Genomic DNA, 19,198 nt, shown 5'->3' on the forward strand with positions numbered 1-19,198 from the left:
ACTCTTTCCTCAGTAAAAGAAATTTTAAGAGGTCAAGACCGCCATTTTTTTTAAAGAACTAAATGGAGAATCCAGGGATATAACTGCATTGCCTTTAGCTAGAGGCAGTTTGAGGATATAATCTTTTATGGTTGCTAGTGACTTCATATTTTGTTACTCTTCAGTTGTCCTGGCATATTACTTGCAGAAAGCAGTCCAGAGGTACATATTAAATCCCACCTCTGCTGTCAGGTAGTCCCACAAAGTAGCAAAACTTCCAGCATGAACTTAAGACTCTTAAAAATATCAAAGCGGCTCAGGGACTCTAGTTCCTTCAAAAAAAGAATGCAGAAGCTACATTTTTAATAACTTCTTCTGGACAAGCATAAAAGATGAATTTAGTCATATTTGCTAACTATGGTGATAAATAATGCGTTGTCAAACCTGAGGTGATTGTGAATTAAAATAATGCTGATGTGCAGTAATCAGCTCTTACTTTAAAAGATTAAAATGGTTGCTAAAGTGAACAGAAATATTTGTTTAAAATTGTGTTCTATTTTATATTTCCCCTCTTTGAGTGAGAGTGACAGGAGTTAGGAATATTAATTTAAATAACTATGCTATAACTAAGCTGAATGGAAATGTCAGATTCTTATTTTTAAGTGGCATATTTCCTCACATAGTTTTAAAAGAGTCATTGTGATAAACAATGGAAGAGAATCGTGTAGCCAATTGAGACTTGGAAATAGGCAAATTTGGACAACACTGACCAAGTTTCAGTACCCCAAAACATTTTTTCCATTTACATAGGCTAGTATCTATCTCTTCTTTCTGTTGTCCTCATTTTAAAAACATACTATGAGACAAGTGGTTTATAAAATTAATTCACAGTAAAATAGTGTGAATATATGGTCTTTTTTCCTCTTGAAATCAGCTGTCCTGAGACACTGCATGCCTGAGAATAGAAGAGAGAAAGTTCCCAGTAAGATATTGGGCCATCGTTAAAGCTTTTTTCTTTCTGTAGAGGACACACAAGGGATCTTTCATGGGCCATACTTATCCTCTCCACTGAAATGCTCTGGGCTGATCTCACGTAGATAAATCACTGTATAAGGAATGGAGTGGATTTCTAAGCCACCAGGCATTACATTGGAAATGGTCCAACTCAACCCGGCTGCGTCCAGCTCTTCTTGCCTGAGTAAGAGGAACGTTAAAAATTTAGGTTTGTTGGCATCTTTCCTCAAACCCCATAGAAGGTGAACATTAGAGAGTAATAAAAATCCTTTCCCCTTAAAATAATGTTGAATTAATTCTAAACTCTATTAGAGAAGTCACCGTGTCTGTTTTGATACTTAACATAGTTCCTAACACACAGATGCAGAAGTAACTGAAAAAAGTACTTTTGGATAAATAGATGGAAAGAAGGTAAGGAAGAGAGTCTGTGGTTTTTGTTTTGTTTTGTTTGTTTTGTTTTGTTTTGTTTTGTTTTTTCCTATTCTCAATAGGTAATTAATAAAGAAACCCCTTATCTAACTCTTCATTTTTTGACACTTGGTTCCTCAGAAATGTTGGAAACAAAAATCTAAAAACATATTTTAAAGCATATTAAACTAAGCCAGTTGTCTACAGGAATCAAATTAAGGTAGCAGACATGAACGTATGGCCAATACGTTAATTCAGGAATACCTCCAGTCAGATTTGGTCAGATATTTTGATGCTAACTGAACTGCAACAAACTCAGTGAAAATAGTGTTTTCCCAAGGGCCATATATGGCACAGTTTTGAAGACTAAAGCTGAACTAAATGTGCTGGCAGGTTCCATAGAGTCAAAGACAGTCAAATGAAGGGCAGGCAAGAATGAGCAACCATTTGTGGAAGCGCATTGAGGTCATCGTTCCTCCCGCATGTGTGTAGTAATAGAATTCTGAAAGGTGTGCACCAAGTGATCCTCCTCCTCTTGGTTTCCAAAAGGGTTGAAAGGAATATAAGTCTGAGTAAAATCCCAGAAGAGAGGCAGTTGTTAGCTTTCTTTTATAGCAGTAATAGATATTTTTGTTTAAATCTGAATAAAAAAATGAAACTACCAAACAAAATTTCCTAACAACATGTGCATAGTGAAGGTTAAAGTATTTAAACTTTGTGGGTGTGGGAGTACTAGATCATTTGTTTCCAACTAGGTGGGTCTTGCCATGATACTTTGTCAAGAACCATAACCCAAATTTCTAGTAATATTCCTTTTTATATTGGATCTAGGCATAGGTCTTGGGGTGGTAAATCAAAACTGCAAGAATAAGAAAGTAGAAAATATGTAATCTAATAAAAATGGAACACTGAGTATATTAAAGTGTCCAATGTTGCTTAGCTTCCCCCATAGCTACCAAGAGTTCTCTGGTCACAGTAAATACAGCTAAATATTTCAGTGGCTGCTAACACAATTAAAGAAGTCATGGATTAAATAGTAGATCATCTTCTGCTTCAGATATCTTTAATTAACAGACCACTTAATAGGTCGATTTAAAAGATTTTTTAACACGTCTAAAGAAATATATTAACCTTAGCTACTTTCTCATAAAAAGTTTGTATTCAGAGTTTTCACTGCTTCCCATTTTTTTCTCACAGCCCTTTCTAATTTCCGCTGGTATAAATCAAATTAGATTTATTAGCATCATACAAAAGAGCTCCAGTAGGTTTTTAATAATAATTATCATTATCACTGATTAAAGTTATATTGTTCAGGCCAGATGGAGTCCTTTTCCTGTCAGCTACAATGAGCTTGCATTATGTGGTTATAATGTGTTTGGATCTAAATAAACAGATGGCAGAATGACAGGATATTATATGCTAGTGATGTCAGCAACAGGGCTTCACAAACAGAATTCCTTTAAATAAACTCTGTTGTGGCAAGGATCCTGATCCTTTTAAGAAGGTGACTCGAATTGAGCCTATCTGTTACATTAACTTGGAAATGGTACTGTTCATTGCAGAAGGGTAGACCATTTGGATGGTCTGAGGTTCAGCCTGAGAAAGTGTCTGCTGAATCTGCTCCTTAAATATGAAAGTGTTTAGCATAACAAGTTCACTCAGGCAGTCTCTCAAGGAGAGAGAGAGAAAGAAACAAAACAAAACAAAACAGAAACTGTTCAAGTTGTAAGATCCTTCAAGCTGAAGAGCTGAAACCTGAGTCAAGGAAAGAGGGAAACATTTGATATAAAGCTATTTCATAATTTTTATAATGTAGTTTATTACATCAGAATACACATTTTGTATAATTGTATATACCCACTCACAAGGAATATTAGAAAATTATCAGAGAAGGTTTAATAAGCATTACGTTATAGGAATGCTTTAGTCTTTTATAGATTTTCATGTGTACTTTTTATTCTAAAAATAAGCACTTCTAAACCCTTATACCCACAATTAGAGTGAACCTTCTATGAAACTCAGAAGCAACCTTCAAAGAAAGTCATTATACATGACTTCTCCTAGCTAACATTCTTTTGCCGAGTCCTTAGAATTTCTTTGTGGGACAACTGTATTTGCTCAGCCAAATACGTAGAGTAGCGAACTACTTAAGAGGAATATACAGCTACAGGAGATAAAGGCTTGTATTTGAAAATGAAGGGAGTATCAAAAAAAAAATTTAAAAGAGGGTATTGATTAATTGAAATTAAACTTTCTAAAAAGTTTATGTTTTAAATGCTTGAAACTTTTTTTAAAGATTTGTTTGAGAGAGAGAGAGCACAAGTACAGGGGTGGGGGGTGGGCAGAGAAAGACAGAATCTCAAGCAGACTCTCCGCTGAGTGCAGAGCCTGACTCTGGGCTCTGTGTGGGGCTTCAGGGCTCGATCTCATAACCCTGAGTTTATGACCTGAGTCAAATCAAGAGTTGGATGCTTAACAGCCTAGGCCACCCAGGTGCCCCTAAATGCTTGAAACTTCTTATAAAATGATGAGAGGATTTTGAGTATCAGGAGATTGTATTTCAGCTTCTTATGCATTTGACATTCAAGTTTTGCTACTCAAGTGGGCATTTTATGAGCTATGTTTCAACTATAGTGTAACATAAAAATCCCCATAAAGAAGCAAGAATATTTTCATTGAAGAGTTACCCTTAGTCAAAGAGTGAAAGATTATAATGTACATATGCTTTTTCTTTTTCTATAGGTGGACGTTGTCATAAGTCCTGTACTGGCCGATGCTGGGGACCCACAGAAAATCATTGCCAGACCTGTAAGTGTTCAACACTGCGAAGGCATAGAGGCTTGAAATGGTGAAGGAACTTTAATAATCAATGCTTTTCACACTTCTGGGTCATCAGAAATATGAAAATAAGCTTTTACTTCTTTGTGGTGGATTTGCTTCTATTCAAGTAAACTGCCTAATTTCATAGCTTTCAAATGAAACATAATGTATAATTATTTCTTATATTTCTCTCTGGTTGCCAGGTTAATGCTATCAACAAAACAGATGTGCTGATTTTTTTAAACTTTTTTTTACTAATACATAATGTATTATTTGCCCCAGGGGTACATATATAATGTATTATTTGCCCCAGGGGTACAGGTCTGTGAATCATCAGGCTTGCACATTTCACAGCACTCATCATAGCACATACCCTCCCCAATGTTCATAACCCAGCCACGCTATCCCTACCCTCCCTACCCCCAGCAGCCCTCAGTTTGTTTCGTGAGTATAAGAGTCTCTTATGGTTTGTCTCCCGCTGGATCCCATTTTGTTTCATTATTTCCCTCCCTACCCTACATAACCCCCCACCCTGCCTCTCAAATTCCTCATATCAGAGATACCATATGATAATTGTCCTTCTCTGATTGACTTATTTTGCTTAGCATAATACCCTCTAGTTCCATCCATGTCATTGCAAATGGCAAGATTTCGGGGTTTTGATGTCTACATAGTAATCCATTGTATATATATACCACCTCCTCTTTATCCATTCATCTGTTGATGACATCTAGGTTCTTTCCATAGTTTGGCTATTGTGGACATTGCTGCTATAAACATTGGGGTGCACGTGCCCCTTTGGATCACTACATTTCTATCTTTAGGGTAAATACCCAGTAGTGCTATTGCTGGGTTATAGGGAATCTCTATATTAAACTTTTTGAGAAACATCCATACTGTTTTCCAGAGTGGCTGCATCAGCTTGCATTCCCACCAACAGTGTAGGAGGGTTCCCCTTTCTCTGCATCCTCACCAACATCTGTTGTTTCCTGACTTGTTAATTTTAGCCATTATGACTGGTGTGAGGTGGTATCACACTGTAGTTTTGATTTGGATTTCTCTGATGCCAAGTGATATGGAGCACTTTTTCATATGTCTGTTGGCCGTTTGAATGTCTTCTCTGCAGAAATGTCTGTTCATACCATCTGCCCATTTCTTGATTGGATTATTTGTTTTTTGGGTGTTGAGTTTGATAAGTTCTTTATAGAATGTGGATACTAGCCCTTTATCTGATATGCCATTTGAGAATATCTTCTCCCATTCTGTCAGTTGTCTTTCGGTTTTGTTGACTGTTTCTTTGGGTGTGCAAAAGTTTTGATCTTGATGAAGTCCCAATAGTTCATTTTTGCCCTTGCTTCCCTTGCCTTTGACAATGTTTCTGGGAAGAAGTTGCTGTGGCTGAGGTCAAAGAGGTTGCTGCCTCTGTTCTCCTCAAGGATTTTCATGGATTCCTTCCTCACATTGAGATCTTTCATCCATTTTGAGTCTGTTTTTTTGTGTGTGGTGTAAGGAAATGGTCCACTTTCATTCTTCTGCATATGGCTGTCCAATTTTCCCAACATGATTTGTTGAAGAGACTGTCTTTTTTCCGTAGGACATTCTTTCCTGCTTTGTCAAAGATTAGTTGATCATAGACTTGAGGGTCCATTTCTGGGCTCTCTATTCTCTTCCATTGATCCACGTGTCTGTTTTTTGTGCCAGTACCATACTGTCTTGATGATGACAGCTTTGTAATAGAGCTTGAAGTCTGGAATTATAATGCCACCAACTTTGGTTTTCTTTTTCAACATTTGTCTGGCTACTGGGGGTCTTTTCTGGTTCCATGTAAATTTTACGATTATTTGTTCCATTTCTTTGAACGAAATTAATGGTATTTTGATAGGGATTGCATTAAATATATAGATTGCTTTAGGTAGCATAGACACTTTCACAATATTTGTTCTTCCAATCCATGAGCATGGAATGTTTTTCCATTTCTTTGTGTCTTCCTCAATTTCTTTCATGAGTACTTTATAGTTTTCCGAGTACAGATTCTTTGGCTCTTTGGTTAGGTTTATTCCTAGGTATCTTTTGGTTTTGGGTGGATTGTAAATGGGATTGACTCCTTAATTTCTCATTCTTCTGTCTTGCTGTTGGTGTATACAAATGCAACTGATTTCTGTGCATTGATTTTATATTCTCACATCTTACTGAATTCCTGTATAAGTGCTAGCAGTTTTAGAGTGGAGTCTTTTGGGTTTTCTACATAAAGTATCATATCACCTGCAAAGAGTGAGAGTTTGACTTCTTCCTTGCTGATTCGGATGCCTTTTATTTCTTTTTTGTTGTCTGATTGCTGAGGCTAGGACTTCTAGTACTTTGTTGAATAGCAGTGGTGATAGTGGACATCCTTGCCATGTTACTGACCTTAGGGGAAAAGCTCTCAGTTTTCCCCATTGAGAATGATATTTGCTGTGGGTTTTTCATAGATGGCTTTGATGATATTGAGGTATGTACCCTCTATCTCAACACTTTGAATAGTTTTGATCAAGAAAGGATGCTGTACTTTGTCAAATGCTTTTTCAGCATCTATTGAGAGTATCATATGGTTCTTGCTCTTTTATTAACATATTGTATCCACTGATTGATTTGTGGATGTTTAACCAACCTTACAACCCAGGAATAAATCCCACTTCGTCGTGGTGAATAATCCTTTTAAGGTACTGTTGGATCCTATTGGCTAGTATTTGGTGAGAATTTTTGCATCCATGTTCATCAAGGATATTTGTCTATAATTCTCCTTTTTGATGGGGTCTTTGTCTGGTTTTGGGATCAAGGTAATGCTGGCCTCATAAAATGAGTTTGGGAGTTTTCCTTCCATTTCTATTTTTTGGAACAGTTTCAGGAGAATAGGTATTAATTCATCTTTAAATGTTTGGTAGAATTCCCCTGGGAAGCCGTCTGGCCCTGGGCTCTTGTTTGTTGGGGGATTTTAGATGACCGCTTCAATCTCCTTACTGGTGATGGGTCTGTTCAGATTTCCTATTTCTTCCTGGTTCATTTGTGGTAGTTTATATGTCTCTAGGAATGCATCCCTTTCTTCCAGATTGTCAAATTTGCTGGTGTATAGTTGCTCATAATATGTTCTTATAATTGTTTGTATTTCTTTGGTGTTGGTTGTGATCTCTCCTCTTTCATTTTCTTATATTTATGATTTTATTAATTTGGGTCCTTTCTCTTTTCTTTTTGATAAGTCTGGTCAGGGGTTTATCAATCTTATTAATTCTTTCAAAGAACCAACTCCTAGTTTCATTGATCTGTTCTACTGTTCTTTTGGTTTCTCTTTCATTGATTTCTGTTCTGATCTTTATTATTTCTCTTCTCCTGCTGGGTTTAGGCTTTCTTTGCTATTCTTTCTCCAGCTCCTTTAGGTGTAGGGTTAGGTTGTGTACTTGAGACCTTTCTTGTTTCTTGAGAAAGGCTTGTATTGCTATATATTTTCCTCTCAGGACCACCTTTGCTGTGTCCCACAGATTTTGAACAGTTGCATTTTCATTCTCATTTGTTCCCAGGAATTTTTAAATTAGTCTTTAATTTCCTGGTTGACCCACTCATTCTTTAGTAGGATGCTCTCTAGCCTCCATGTGTTTGAGTTCTTTCTGACTTTCCTCTTGTGATTGAATTCTACTTTCAGAGCATTGTGGTCTGAAAATATGCAGGGAATGATCTCAGTCTTTTGGTACTGGTTGAGACCTGATTTGTGACCCAGGATGTGATCTATTCTAGAGAATGTTCCATTTGCACTAGAGAAGAATGTTTATTCTGTTGTTATGCGATGGAATGTTCTAAATATATGATGTTCATCTGGTCCAGTATGTCATTTAATGCCTTCATTTCTTTGTTGATCTTTTACCTAGATGATCTGTCCATTTCAGTGAGGGGAGTGTTAAAGTCCCCTACTATTATTGTATTATTGTTGATGTTTTTCTTTGATTTTGTTAGTAATTGGTTTATATAATTGGCTGCTCCCATGTTAAGGGCATAGATATTTAAAATTGTTAGATCTTCTTGTTGGACAGACCCTTTGAGTATGATATAGTGTCCTTCCTCATCTCTTATTATTGTTTTTGGCTTAAAATCTAATTTATCTGGTATAAGGACTGCCACCCCACCTTTCTTTTGAGGCCCATTAGCATGGTAAATTGTTTTCCACCCCCTCACTTTAAATATGGAGGTGTCTTTGGTTCTAAAGTGAGTTTCTTATAGACAGCATATCAATGGGTCTTGTTTTTTTGTTTTGTTTTGTTTTGATTGGAGCATTTAGCCCATTTACATTCAGAATAACTATTGAAAGATATGAATTTAGTGCCATTGTATTGCCTGTAAGGTGACTGTTACTGTATATTGTGTCTGTTCCTTTCTGGTCTGTTACTTTTAGGCTCTCTCTTTGCCCAGAGGACCCCTTTCAATATTTCCTGTGGGGCTGGTTTGGTGTTTGCAAATTCTTTTAGTTTTTGGTTGTCCTGGAAGCTTTTTAACTATCCTTCTATTTTCAATGACAGCCCAGCTGGATATAGTACTCTGGGCTGCATATTTTTCCATTTAGTGTTCTGAATATATCATGCCAGTCCTTTCTGGCCTGCCAGGTCTCTGTGAATAGATCTGCTGCCAATCTAATATTTCTAATGTTGCACGTTACAAACCTCTTGTCCTGCTGCTTTAAGCATTTTCTCTTTGTCGCTGAGACTTGTGAGTTTTATTATTAGATGATGGGGTGTGAACCTTTTTTTTTTTTTTTTTTTTTTTTAAATTTTGATGGAGGTTCTCTGTGCCTCCTGGATTTTGATGCCTGTTCCCTTCTCCAAATTAGGAAATTCTCTGGTATAATTTGCTCCAATAAACCTTCTGCCCGTCTCTCTCTTTCTTCTTCTTCTGGGATCCCAATTATTCTAACATTGTTTCATCTTATGGTATCACTTGTCTCTCAGATTCTCCCCTTATGGTCCAGTAGTTGTTTGTCTCTCTTTTGCTCAGCTTCTTTACTCTCCATCATTTGGTCTTCTTTATCACTAATTCTCTCTTCTGCCTCATTTATCCTGGCAGTAAAAGCCTCCATTTTTTTTTCAAAGATTTTATTTATTTATTTGACAGAGAGCGCTCACAAGTAGAGAGAGAGTCAGGCAGAGGGGGGGGGGGAAGCAGCCTCCCCGCTGAACAGAGAGGCCAATGTGGGGCTCGATCTCAGGACCCTGGGATCACGACCTGAGCTGTAAGCAGAGGCTTTAACCCACTGAGCCACCCAGGTGCCCCAAGAGCCTCCATTTTTTATTGCACCTCATCAGTAGTCTTTTTTATTTCAACTTGGTTAGATTTTAGTTCTTTTATTTCTCCAGAAAGGGATTTTATTATACCAGAAATGGATTCTCTAGTATCTTCCAGGCTTTTCTCAAGCCCAGCTTGCACCTTGATAATCATCATTCTGAGCTCTAGTTCTGACGTATTACTAATGTCCATGTTGATTAGGTCCCTAGCTGTCAGTACTACCTCTTTATTTTTCCCCCTATGGTGAGTTTTTCTGCCTTATCATTTTATCCAGATAAGAATAGATGAATGAACAGAAGGGTAGCAATGAGCCCAGAAAAATATACACTAATCAAAGCAGAAGAGACCTGAAACTGGGGAGAGAAGAAAAGGGGAAAAAAGAAAAAGAAAAAAAATATATATATACATATATATTAGACTGGTGAATAGAACAAAACCACACACTTGATATTGGGTGTATTCTGGTCTCTTAGAAGAAACTACCTCGCAAAATTTTAAAGAAAGAAAACTTATACAAAAATAAGGGTAAACATGATGAAAGGATGGAATATGACTGTGAAGATGAAAATTTAAAAAGATTCTAAAAATTGATAAGAAGATTGATAAGAATTGATAAAGATTGATAAAAATTGATAAGAATTGATAAGAAGTTGGTTGAAAAAAGTGGAAAAAATGTGATCAGGCTGGAGACTAGAATAAAGCCATGTGCTAGATTTAGGGAGATATTTTGATCTATTAGTCGAAACTGTATACCAAAATTTTAAAGGAAAAAAAAACCTATATGTATACAAAAATAAGGTTAAACACAATGAAGGGATAAAATATGATTATAACATGAAAATTTAAAAAGATTTTTTAAAAGGTATTGATAGGATAAAATAGTTTAAAATGTTACAATTTAACATTAAAATTAAAAAAAAATAGAATTTTTTTTTTTAATTTAACTTTGAAGGTCTAAAGCATCATGGAAAAAAAGCCATGAATTCTATGCATTGCTTTCCCCTAGCTCTGGATTTCCACCGTTCTCATTGATCAGTGAACTTGGTCTTGGCTGGATGTTCTTGCTAATCTTCTGGGAGAGGGGCCTGTTGCAGTGTTTCTCAAATGTCTTTGCCTGAGGTGGAATTGCACCACCCTTGCCAGGGGCCATGCTAAGTAATCTGCTCGGGTTTAGTCTTGGGAGCTTTTGTTCCCAGAACGCTTTCCCCACAGCTTTGGAGGAGGAGAATGAAGATGGCGGCCTCGCAATCTCCAGCCCTGTAGGAGCGGAGAGCTCAGGGCCCCACTCCTCAGTGTGCCCTTAGAGAAAAGCAGTCAGTCACTCCCCTCTCCCTGGTCTCTGGCCACACTCCGCGCTCACCCGGCCAGTGACCTAGTGTTTCTATCTCTGGCACATGGCCCCGTTTGGAATCTCCAAACCCAGCAGATTCCTCTAGTGTGCGTCCGCACCACTCCTTCCAGAGGAGGAAGGAGGGGGATCCCTCCGGATCTGCCACTTGTGGGATCTCTGCCTTGGATCACGGTTTAAGGTAATCCTGAGCTGAGAGCCCCCTTCTCGGCTCCACCTCTGCAGCTGGCTCCCCCACTCCATTATTTGGGAGCTCTGCCACACTCAGACACCCTTGGTCTTTTTGTGACCCTGAGACCACACTATCCTGTGAGGGCTCCATCCCTTGCTTAGTCTCTAGAGCAACGTCCCTCAGTGGAGCAGACTTCTAACAGTTCTGATTTTGTGCTCTGCTGCTCTCTCACTTGCCGGGAGCCAGCCCCTCCCCCTGCAGTCTATCTTCCCGTGTGTTGCCTCAGATTCACTTCTCCGCACATTCTACCTTCTGGAAAGTGGTCGCTTTTCTGTTCCTAGAATTGCTGCTCTTCTCTTCTATCTCCTGTTGAGTTTGTAGGTGTTCAGAATGGTTTGATAACTATCTAGCTGCACTCCTGGGACCTAATGATATTTAGGTCCCCTACTCCTCTGCCATCTTGCTCCTCCCCCTCCAGATGTGCTGATATTAACCATGATTTAAGAGTCTGTATATCAGAGAAAGTAAGAAATCCAAATGTGCGCAAAATGGTAACTCAATTTCAGCTTAACTGAATATCTCAGTACTTTTCCCAAGTTATAATACCATCCATTTATTAGAAAAAGAAAAAAGAAAGGAAAAACAAACAGAGGACTATGTCCCCACTCTATTGTAGGCACAGAGATATGGACTATATGAATTATGGATATAGATTCACTATTAAGTAACAGTGTATCTTGCCCTTGCATATATTGTTTCTTGCATTAGTCATTAAAGTAAATATAAGCTATCATCACTGCTACGACATTTAAAAACAAAGTATATTGAATACAAAGACAAATATCTATTTTTTTCTAGCATTCTTAAAGCCATACTTAAATCAGCACTGAATTTTCACTAATCTTAAGGATAAATGGTTTCTTTAAAAAGGAAAAGCAAAATGCTCTATATAAACAGTAAAGATTTTTCTTCCTGATGCAATAACCACAGCTGGAATAATATATGGAAAATAGTGTGGTGGCAATTTGAAATGTATTCCTTTATTAGCATAGAAGACACAGAGAATGTTATTGAAAGTATGAATATACAAATATTAGATATTGTGGAAAGTTATTATACTGTTGGATGAAAGTCCAGATATTTCTAATTTGTCTCAGTTCATGTTTGTTGGATTCTGTTTCAATAAAGAAATGCAAAAATAATTACTGTGAGCCACCAAAGAAACAATGTATAGGAAAAAATATTCTCTTATTGGTAAATGATTTCTTTCTTTTAAAAAAAAATAATTCATGGACATTTTCATGTTCAACATTCATAAAATATAAAAGAACCTAAAGTAAAAATGTCTTCCCGCTTTTGTTCTGCCTCTGTCCTTCAGCCACCCCTAGGTAACAAAATATTACTGGCTATTTTTGTGTATTCTTCCAGAGACTATTTATGCATGTGGTAGGAAATATATGTATGTTCCAGCCCATTTTTCACCCAAATGCTAGCATGCTTTACATGCTATAATGTGCCTTGATTTTTTTTTTAATTTCATGCGTTTTTGTGCCTGAATTCACTTGTAGTGTTAATTCCTAGAGCTGGTAATTACAAGGTCAAGGACCTGTGTTTATGCAGTTTGATAGAAATCACTAACATGGAAATCTTGTTCTCTGTAAAGTTTGTGAAAGTTTTCTCTGCTAGAAGCAATGTATGTGAATGCCTGTTTTCCTATTCCCTGGGTAAAACTGTGTATTATTAAACTTTCCAGTATTTGTCAAAAAGTTAGATGAAACATAGTATCTCAGTGTAGACTTAAATTAACTTATTTGACAGAAATACTGTTTCGTGGCAGCTATGTTTTGGCAAGAATTTTAAGCAGGATTGTAAAGATTAGATTAATGTGTGAAATAAATTCACTACAATATTTGTAGACAATGTTTTAACAGCAAAAATATTGCACACAATGCTGAAATAACATTGATGTGGCCGTTTGCATAGAGTCAAGATTTTTAAAATATAAAAGAATGATTGTAATACTCTTTGATGAAGTGGCAAATAACCGTGGAAATTGTTAAAGTGTGCAGAGGTCTTCAGGTCCTCTCATGGCAAAAAAAAACAAAAAAAAACAAAAAAAACCAACCAAACAAACAAAAACACCCAAACAAACAAACTTGAGTTGTCAAATTTAAAAATGAATTTTTGCTCACTCATTTCCTTTTTTCACAAATGGATCAATGACACTTCCCAGGGTGGCTGTTGTGGCTGAGCCCCTCTGGTGCATCCACCCACCCATCCCTGGTCTTCTGGAGGGGGAGGGAGCTCTCAGGCCAGCCAACATCACCTTGCATTTTTGAGGCCCACAGGTTAGAGCTGGGGAATATATAAGCCTACCTGGGCTGCTTTCTGTTGCCAGCTTACATTTAAGAAATGCTAGTTTGGATTCCTTTCTTCTGTTGTGTAGGGTGACATAAGATGCCTACTACTGTGTGGTTCTTCCAGTTCAGGGTCCCAAACTCATTTGCCTTTGTCTCAACACCTTTCAGAGTTCTCCTTTGCATTACTGCCTTTGCATTAGTTCCATGGCATAGCTGTTTTTAATAAGGAAGGGCAAGCAAAAGCAGGTTTATGCCATTATTTCTGAATCAGAAGTCCCATGTAATACTTTTAATAATACTATATTAGTGAATGAAATCAAATAAAATTATCTTAATTAATTTAATATTTGTTGCAATTTATATGTATTTTTGTAGACTAGAAAAATATAGTACAAAACTGTTCTTTCTTTGTAGTAGTCGTAATAGTAACATTTTAGTGCTGAATGATCATTCTTTAACTGATAGGAAGCCAAAGTTTTGGAAATCACTCTATTAAAAGATAGACTGAGAAAATACCATGCATGGGTGTTCTCCAACTTTGAAAATTAAATATGCTTTCAATTCATATAGCATGCAAAATTCTGAAAATTTTAATTATTTTTTAAGAGATTTGGTTATGTTAGTAAAAAATATATGGACGTTAGTAAAAAAAATAATTTTCACCAGCGTCTCTTATTCTTAAAGTAGACAACTTTTGGGATAATTGCCAAGCAAACACTGGTCTTCCTCTGAGAACTACCCCCTTCTAGAGGGGTGAGCCATTGAACCCATGTTTGTTTTGTGTAATGCTCTAACCTAGTCACAGAGCAGTGTTTCTCCACCAGAGGTGACTTTGCCCCCAGGGAACATTTGATAATGTCTGAATATTTTTTGTGTTACAACACTGAGTCAGAGGTTTTTTGTTTTGTTTTGTTTTGTTTTTAAGATTTTATTTATTTATTTGACAGACGGAGATCACAAGTAGGCAGAGAGGCAGGCAGAGAGAGACGAAGGGAAGCAGGCTCCCCGCTGAGCAGAGAGTCCGATGCGGGGCTCGATCCCAGGATTCTGGGATCATGACCTGAGCTGAAGGCAGAGGCTTTAACCCACTAAGCCACCCACTATTGGCATCTGATAGGCCAGGGATGCTGCCAGACATCCTGCAGTGCACAGGAGAACCTCATTCCACCCCCACCCAAACAAGGAATAATTATTCAGCATGAAATTTTTTAAAGTACTCAAGGTTGAGAATGAGAAATCTTGTAATAAGAGTAAATATCGCCCAACACTGGGCCAATGAGATCCTCTTTCCAGAGAATGTGGACTTGGGATCCAGAAATTCTGAGTCTACTACCTTAGGAATTTGAACTTGAGGAGATATTAAACCAAGTGAAGGTTTCCATTTTGAGCCTGGAAGTAAATCAGTCATAAAAAGGCAAACAAAAATCAGAGACACAGAGAGTGAGTAACAGTTCTTACCTACTGATTCTCTGGCCTTCATGAGATACATCTGCACTTCTAATCTTGGGTGCCTTAAGAAACACAAGGTTCTGGGGCACCTGGGTGGCTCAGTGGGTTAAAGCCTCTGCCTTCGGCTCAGGTCATGATCCCAGGGTCCTGGGATCGAGCCCCATGTCGGGCTCTCTGCTCGGCGGGGAGCCTGCTTCCTTCTTTCTCTCTGCCTGTCTCTCTGCCTACTTGTGATCTCTCTCTGTCAAATAAATAAATAAAATCTTAAAAAAAAAAAAAAAAAAGGAAACACAAGGTTCTTCTAGTAAATTTAAATGAGTTTTTTACTTGCCACCAAGTGGGGGTGGGAGGCAGTCTTGCCTAAGAAAATCATCAAGTCTCATCAAAAGATCAGCATGAAGTCATTTAACTCACCTAATTTTTCAGCATAGAAATTATGCTTACTATAATGACATAAGACTGGCTTAATGGCCACTGTGCCTACTCCACAGAGTATCAAAATTAAATTCAACAAGTACTTACAGGTATCTGATATGTGCAGAAATAAACTTTAGAATAGTATTTATTTGCAAGAATCCTTATAATTTATAAAAAGCTTTCCTTTTAAAATTCACTGTCACTATATTCCTGTGAATTAAAGAAGACAGTTGTCATTTACCTCATTTTACAACTGGGGAAACGTACACTGAGGAAATGATCAGGGAGTTGTTAAATTTACACAGCTAATACCGGGGATTTCAGCCTAAGTGTCCTGAAGATAAAACAGTTTCCTGTATATCATATTGTGTAGCACAGCCTACCGGACAAGGACATTGGATTTGAAATCAGCCAGATGATACAAATCCCAGTTCCTTCCATTTTCTGTCATGGGGAACTGACTTAATCTTTCTAAATCTCAGTTACCAAATCAAAAAATGGAGATAATTACACTTACCTCAGAGGGTTGTTGTTTTGGAATCAAATTCAATGCAATGATGTAATTGAAGTGCTTAAAGATCTTTTGGCATACACGAAAGACCTAATAATAGCTAATATTTTAATAAGTTAAAGGAGATACCGTTGGAAAACACAATCCGTCTTAAATATGAATGAAGAGATGTGTAAGTGAAATTCCTGTCTGCTAGTTCCACCTTCTGAAGACTACTGATACCCACAGCTGAGGAATAAAAAGACAAAAACCCTGGGAGTAAAGTGGAGGCTACTTGCCCTTGTCATTTGCTCCTATTATCTCTCTCCCTGTTTGAGTTACTTGAAAGGTAAATAACTTATCCATATTTAAAGTGCCCACCATTCTGAACCAAAAAAGTATTTTGGAACTACTCAAAGACATACATAAATTGTGAGACCTGAATTTTAGAAATATGATCTCTTTTTTCTTTTTTCTTTTTCTTTTTTAGAATTAGACATTGTGAGAGATTCTATAGAGAGTCTAAATTCTGAATTTGATCATACGTGATCAAAACTTTTTTAAAATGTAAAATTTTTCAGGCTTCCTTTAGATTTCTCATAGCCTGTTAGTTAAAATATATTACTTAACCTTAGGCCCCCTTGAGAGACACTTTTCTCTGAACCCTAACTGAACTTATTAAAAATCAGAAAATCTACTGTGCAAGTTTTTGTTTGTTTGTTTTTTGTTTTTAAGATTTTATTCATTTATTTGAGAGAGAGAGAGAACGAGCAAGCAGAGGGAAGGAGAAGAGGAGAGGAGCAAGGTTCCTACTGAGCACGGAGCCCTTTGTGGAGCTCTATCTCAGAACCCTGAGATCATGACTGGAACCAAAGGCAGACACTTAACGGACTGAGCCACCCAGGCGCCCCAAGGCTATACAAGCTTTTGACAATATTCTGTTTTTATTGATTGGCTATACAAAAGTACGTTTTAGGATCTAAATGTAGTATTATATTGTTTAGAAATGATTTCTTGGGGTGCCTGGGTGGCTCAGTGGGTTAAGCCTCTGCCTTCGGCCCAGGTCATGATCTCAGGGTCCTGGGATCGAGCCCCGCATCGGGCTCTCTGCTCGGTGGGGAGCCTGCTTCCCCCTCTCTCTCTGCTTGCCTCTCTGCCTGCTTGTCATCTCTCTCTCTCACATAAATAAATAAAAAAATAAAAAAAAAGAAATGATTTCTTTTCTGATGACTGAAATAAATTCACTTCAGTGAGGGCTTCTCTGGAGATATTCAGCTTCATGACTTGCCAAATATTTCCCTGTCTTCTGTGGATAATTATTTTTGAGACTTACTGTACATTAGGGAAAGAAGGTGAAAGTATTTAAAACCCTCGCAAGTCAATTCAGGAAACTGAAGTTAAGAATACATTTCACTCACCACAGCATATCGATGCTGACATTTTCCCACAGGTGTCTCTTCCTAACAGCAAATGTGCCAGGAATTATTCTCTGTGTCACTAAATGGCAAGAAGTCTTGGTAGAGACAAAAGATTCAGGCTCTGAGAGAACAAGTCCCCAATAATGAATGCCTTGTTAAGGTGAAATGAAGCAGAGTGGTAATCAGAGTGAAAACATCTCTGAATAGAGAAATGGCAAAACAAAACTGCTGAGTACAACAATGGTAAGCTTGAGGGGAGGTCTGCTGGAAGCAGGAGTTTTAAAAAGAAGAAATGAGGAAGAAGTTTTTGTTTTTGTTTTTAATAGATCTAGCGAAATGGAGAGTGTGAATAAATTGACAGCTCGCTATGGACAATAGCTCCCTATGCATACCTGTAGATATTGCAATAGAATTGTGCACGTTTTAAGAAAAACTCAGTAACACTTTGAACTAACTTTGTGTACTGGGTTTGGTGCCACCGTGAACTTTGGTTACATGTTGAATAGTGTTAAGTGTGTCATTTCCCCCCTATAATATTTGATAATGTTCAGACTATCAACTCCAGAGCCAACAGCTATTTTTTTAATCTTTTTTCAGAATATAAAATATTTTTCTAAACAAATTCCTTAAAAAAAATCCTTAGACAATCTAAAGAATTTTATAAATTTTAAAAGTAAGTAAAATTCGTTTGTAGAATGTAGTCAAGTGTTCCATTTTTACTGCTGAATCTGACTTTCTAAAGTAACTGAATTCGTTCTCCTTAAATCCTTTGCCATGTTAATGTTAGAACTGACCCTGTAAACCTAACAGGAATATTTCTGACAGAGATGCTGTGAAAGAAAGAAAGAAAGAAAGAAAGAAAGAAAGAAAGAGAGAAAGAAAATACAACTGAGTAAATTTAAAGATCTAATTGGCTTTATTCAATGATTCATGAATCAGGCAACAACCCATATAGCAAACAGAAGGGAACTCTGAGGTGCTGTGCAAAATGGAAGGATTTTTATAGGCTGAAGAAGGGTGGGACAAGGAAATTAAGAGTGGATTGTTTCGGGCAAGTTCACCTTCTTGTAGGGGAAGGCAGGGGGTCTCATCAGGCAGATTTCCTCAGTAGTTTTGACCAGGAAATTTCAGACTGATTTAAAATTCCACTCCGGGGAGAAGCTGAAACTGCGGGTAGGCTAGGCATTAAGTCTTGGTGGGGCTTAGCAAGAGTGACTCCATTTTAGGCCCGTTGTTTCTTGTTAACATGGCGGAAGGTCGAAATAGAACTTAGGATGGGACCCCGAGAGCTGCATTGCGTGTGGAGCAGCGACTCCAACTTGCAAGTACGTCTCAGCTCAGTTAAATCGTGGCTGCGTCGCTCCACGGCACAGCTTAAGTAAATTGATTCAGTGGATTAATGTAGTCATGTCAGGGGAGACAAACTTATCTGCTGTGTGAAGTCTGAAGCTTAGACGAGTATTACTTAGCAAGCTTACTGGTAAGAATGACAACTCTCTCTATGCGTAAGAACTGCATCCTAAGGTCTGAGCTCTAGAAGTTTAGGTGGGAGAGAGACTAAGCTTTAAGAAATAAATAATAATGATTAAAGGAACAAAGTTATCTCTGTCCCTGCAAGATATATGAAGCACGCTTATCTCATTTAAAATAGATACTGCTTGTCCTTTTTTATCTTTCCGCACAGTATCAGGCTAGCTGTCTCCAGCCTCCCATTATCAGGCAAGGTGTTGTTCATTTTACACATTCCTTTACCCTTCTAGACCCAGTGCCATCTCAGTTAGGCACTGTGTTTTGAGGAAGGAGGGAGGAAAATCTGTATCAAAATATTACAGCTTGATTCTCCCAACCTTTGTACATTTTGTATTAAAGGAGCTATGCCTTCAACTGCTGATTATGTAACTAGAAGTTGCTAGGCTGATTCCCACCCATATACGCTTTAGTCTTCTCAGTTCCTTTACAGGTGACATTTCTGGCTTAGAAACAAATTGAAAAAGGTAAGTGCATTTGACACTAGGCAAAAAA

The 19,198-nt window shown here is 37.6% G+C and overlaps 1 protein-coding gene across 1 annotated transcript in view; it reads left to right on the forward strand.

Moving 5' to 3' along the window:
- The window catches only part of ERBB4 (erb-b2 receptor tyrosine kinase 4), a gene marked incomplete at its 5' end in the record, with an annotated part of 585,211 nt that overhangs the window by 263,274 nt on the left and 302,739 nt on the right, over positions 1–19,198 (forward strand). Inside the window, one exon of the mRNA XM_080799443.1 lies at positions 4,144–4,209. Within this exon, the coding sequence (XP_080655569.1) occupies positions 4,144–4,209 (66 nt within the window). The remainder of the gene's footprint in view (positions 1–4,143; positions 4,210–19,198) is intronic.

This window comes from Martes martes, assembly GCF_963455335.1.
Source record: "Martes martes genome assembly, chromosome: 3".
In the NCBI taxonomy this organism is placed as follows: Eukaryota; Metazoa; Chordata; class Mammalia; order Carnivora; family Mustelidae; genus Martes; species Martes martes.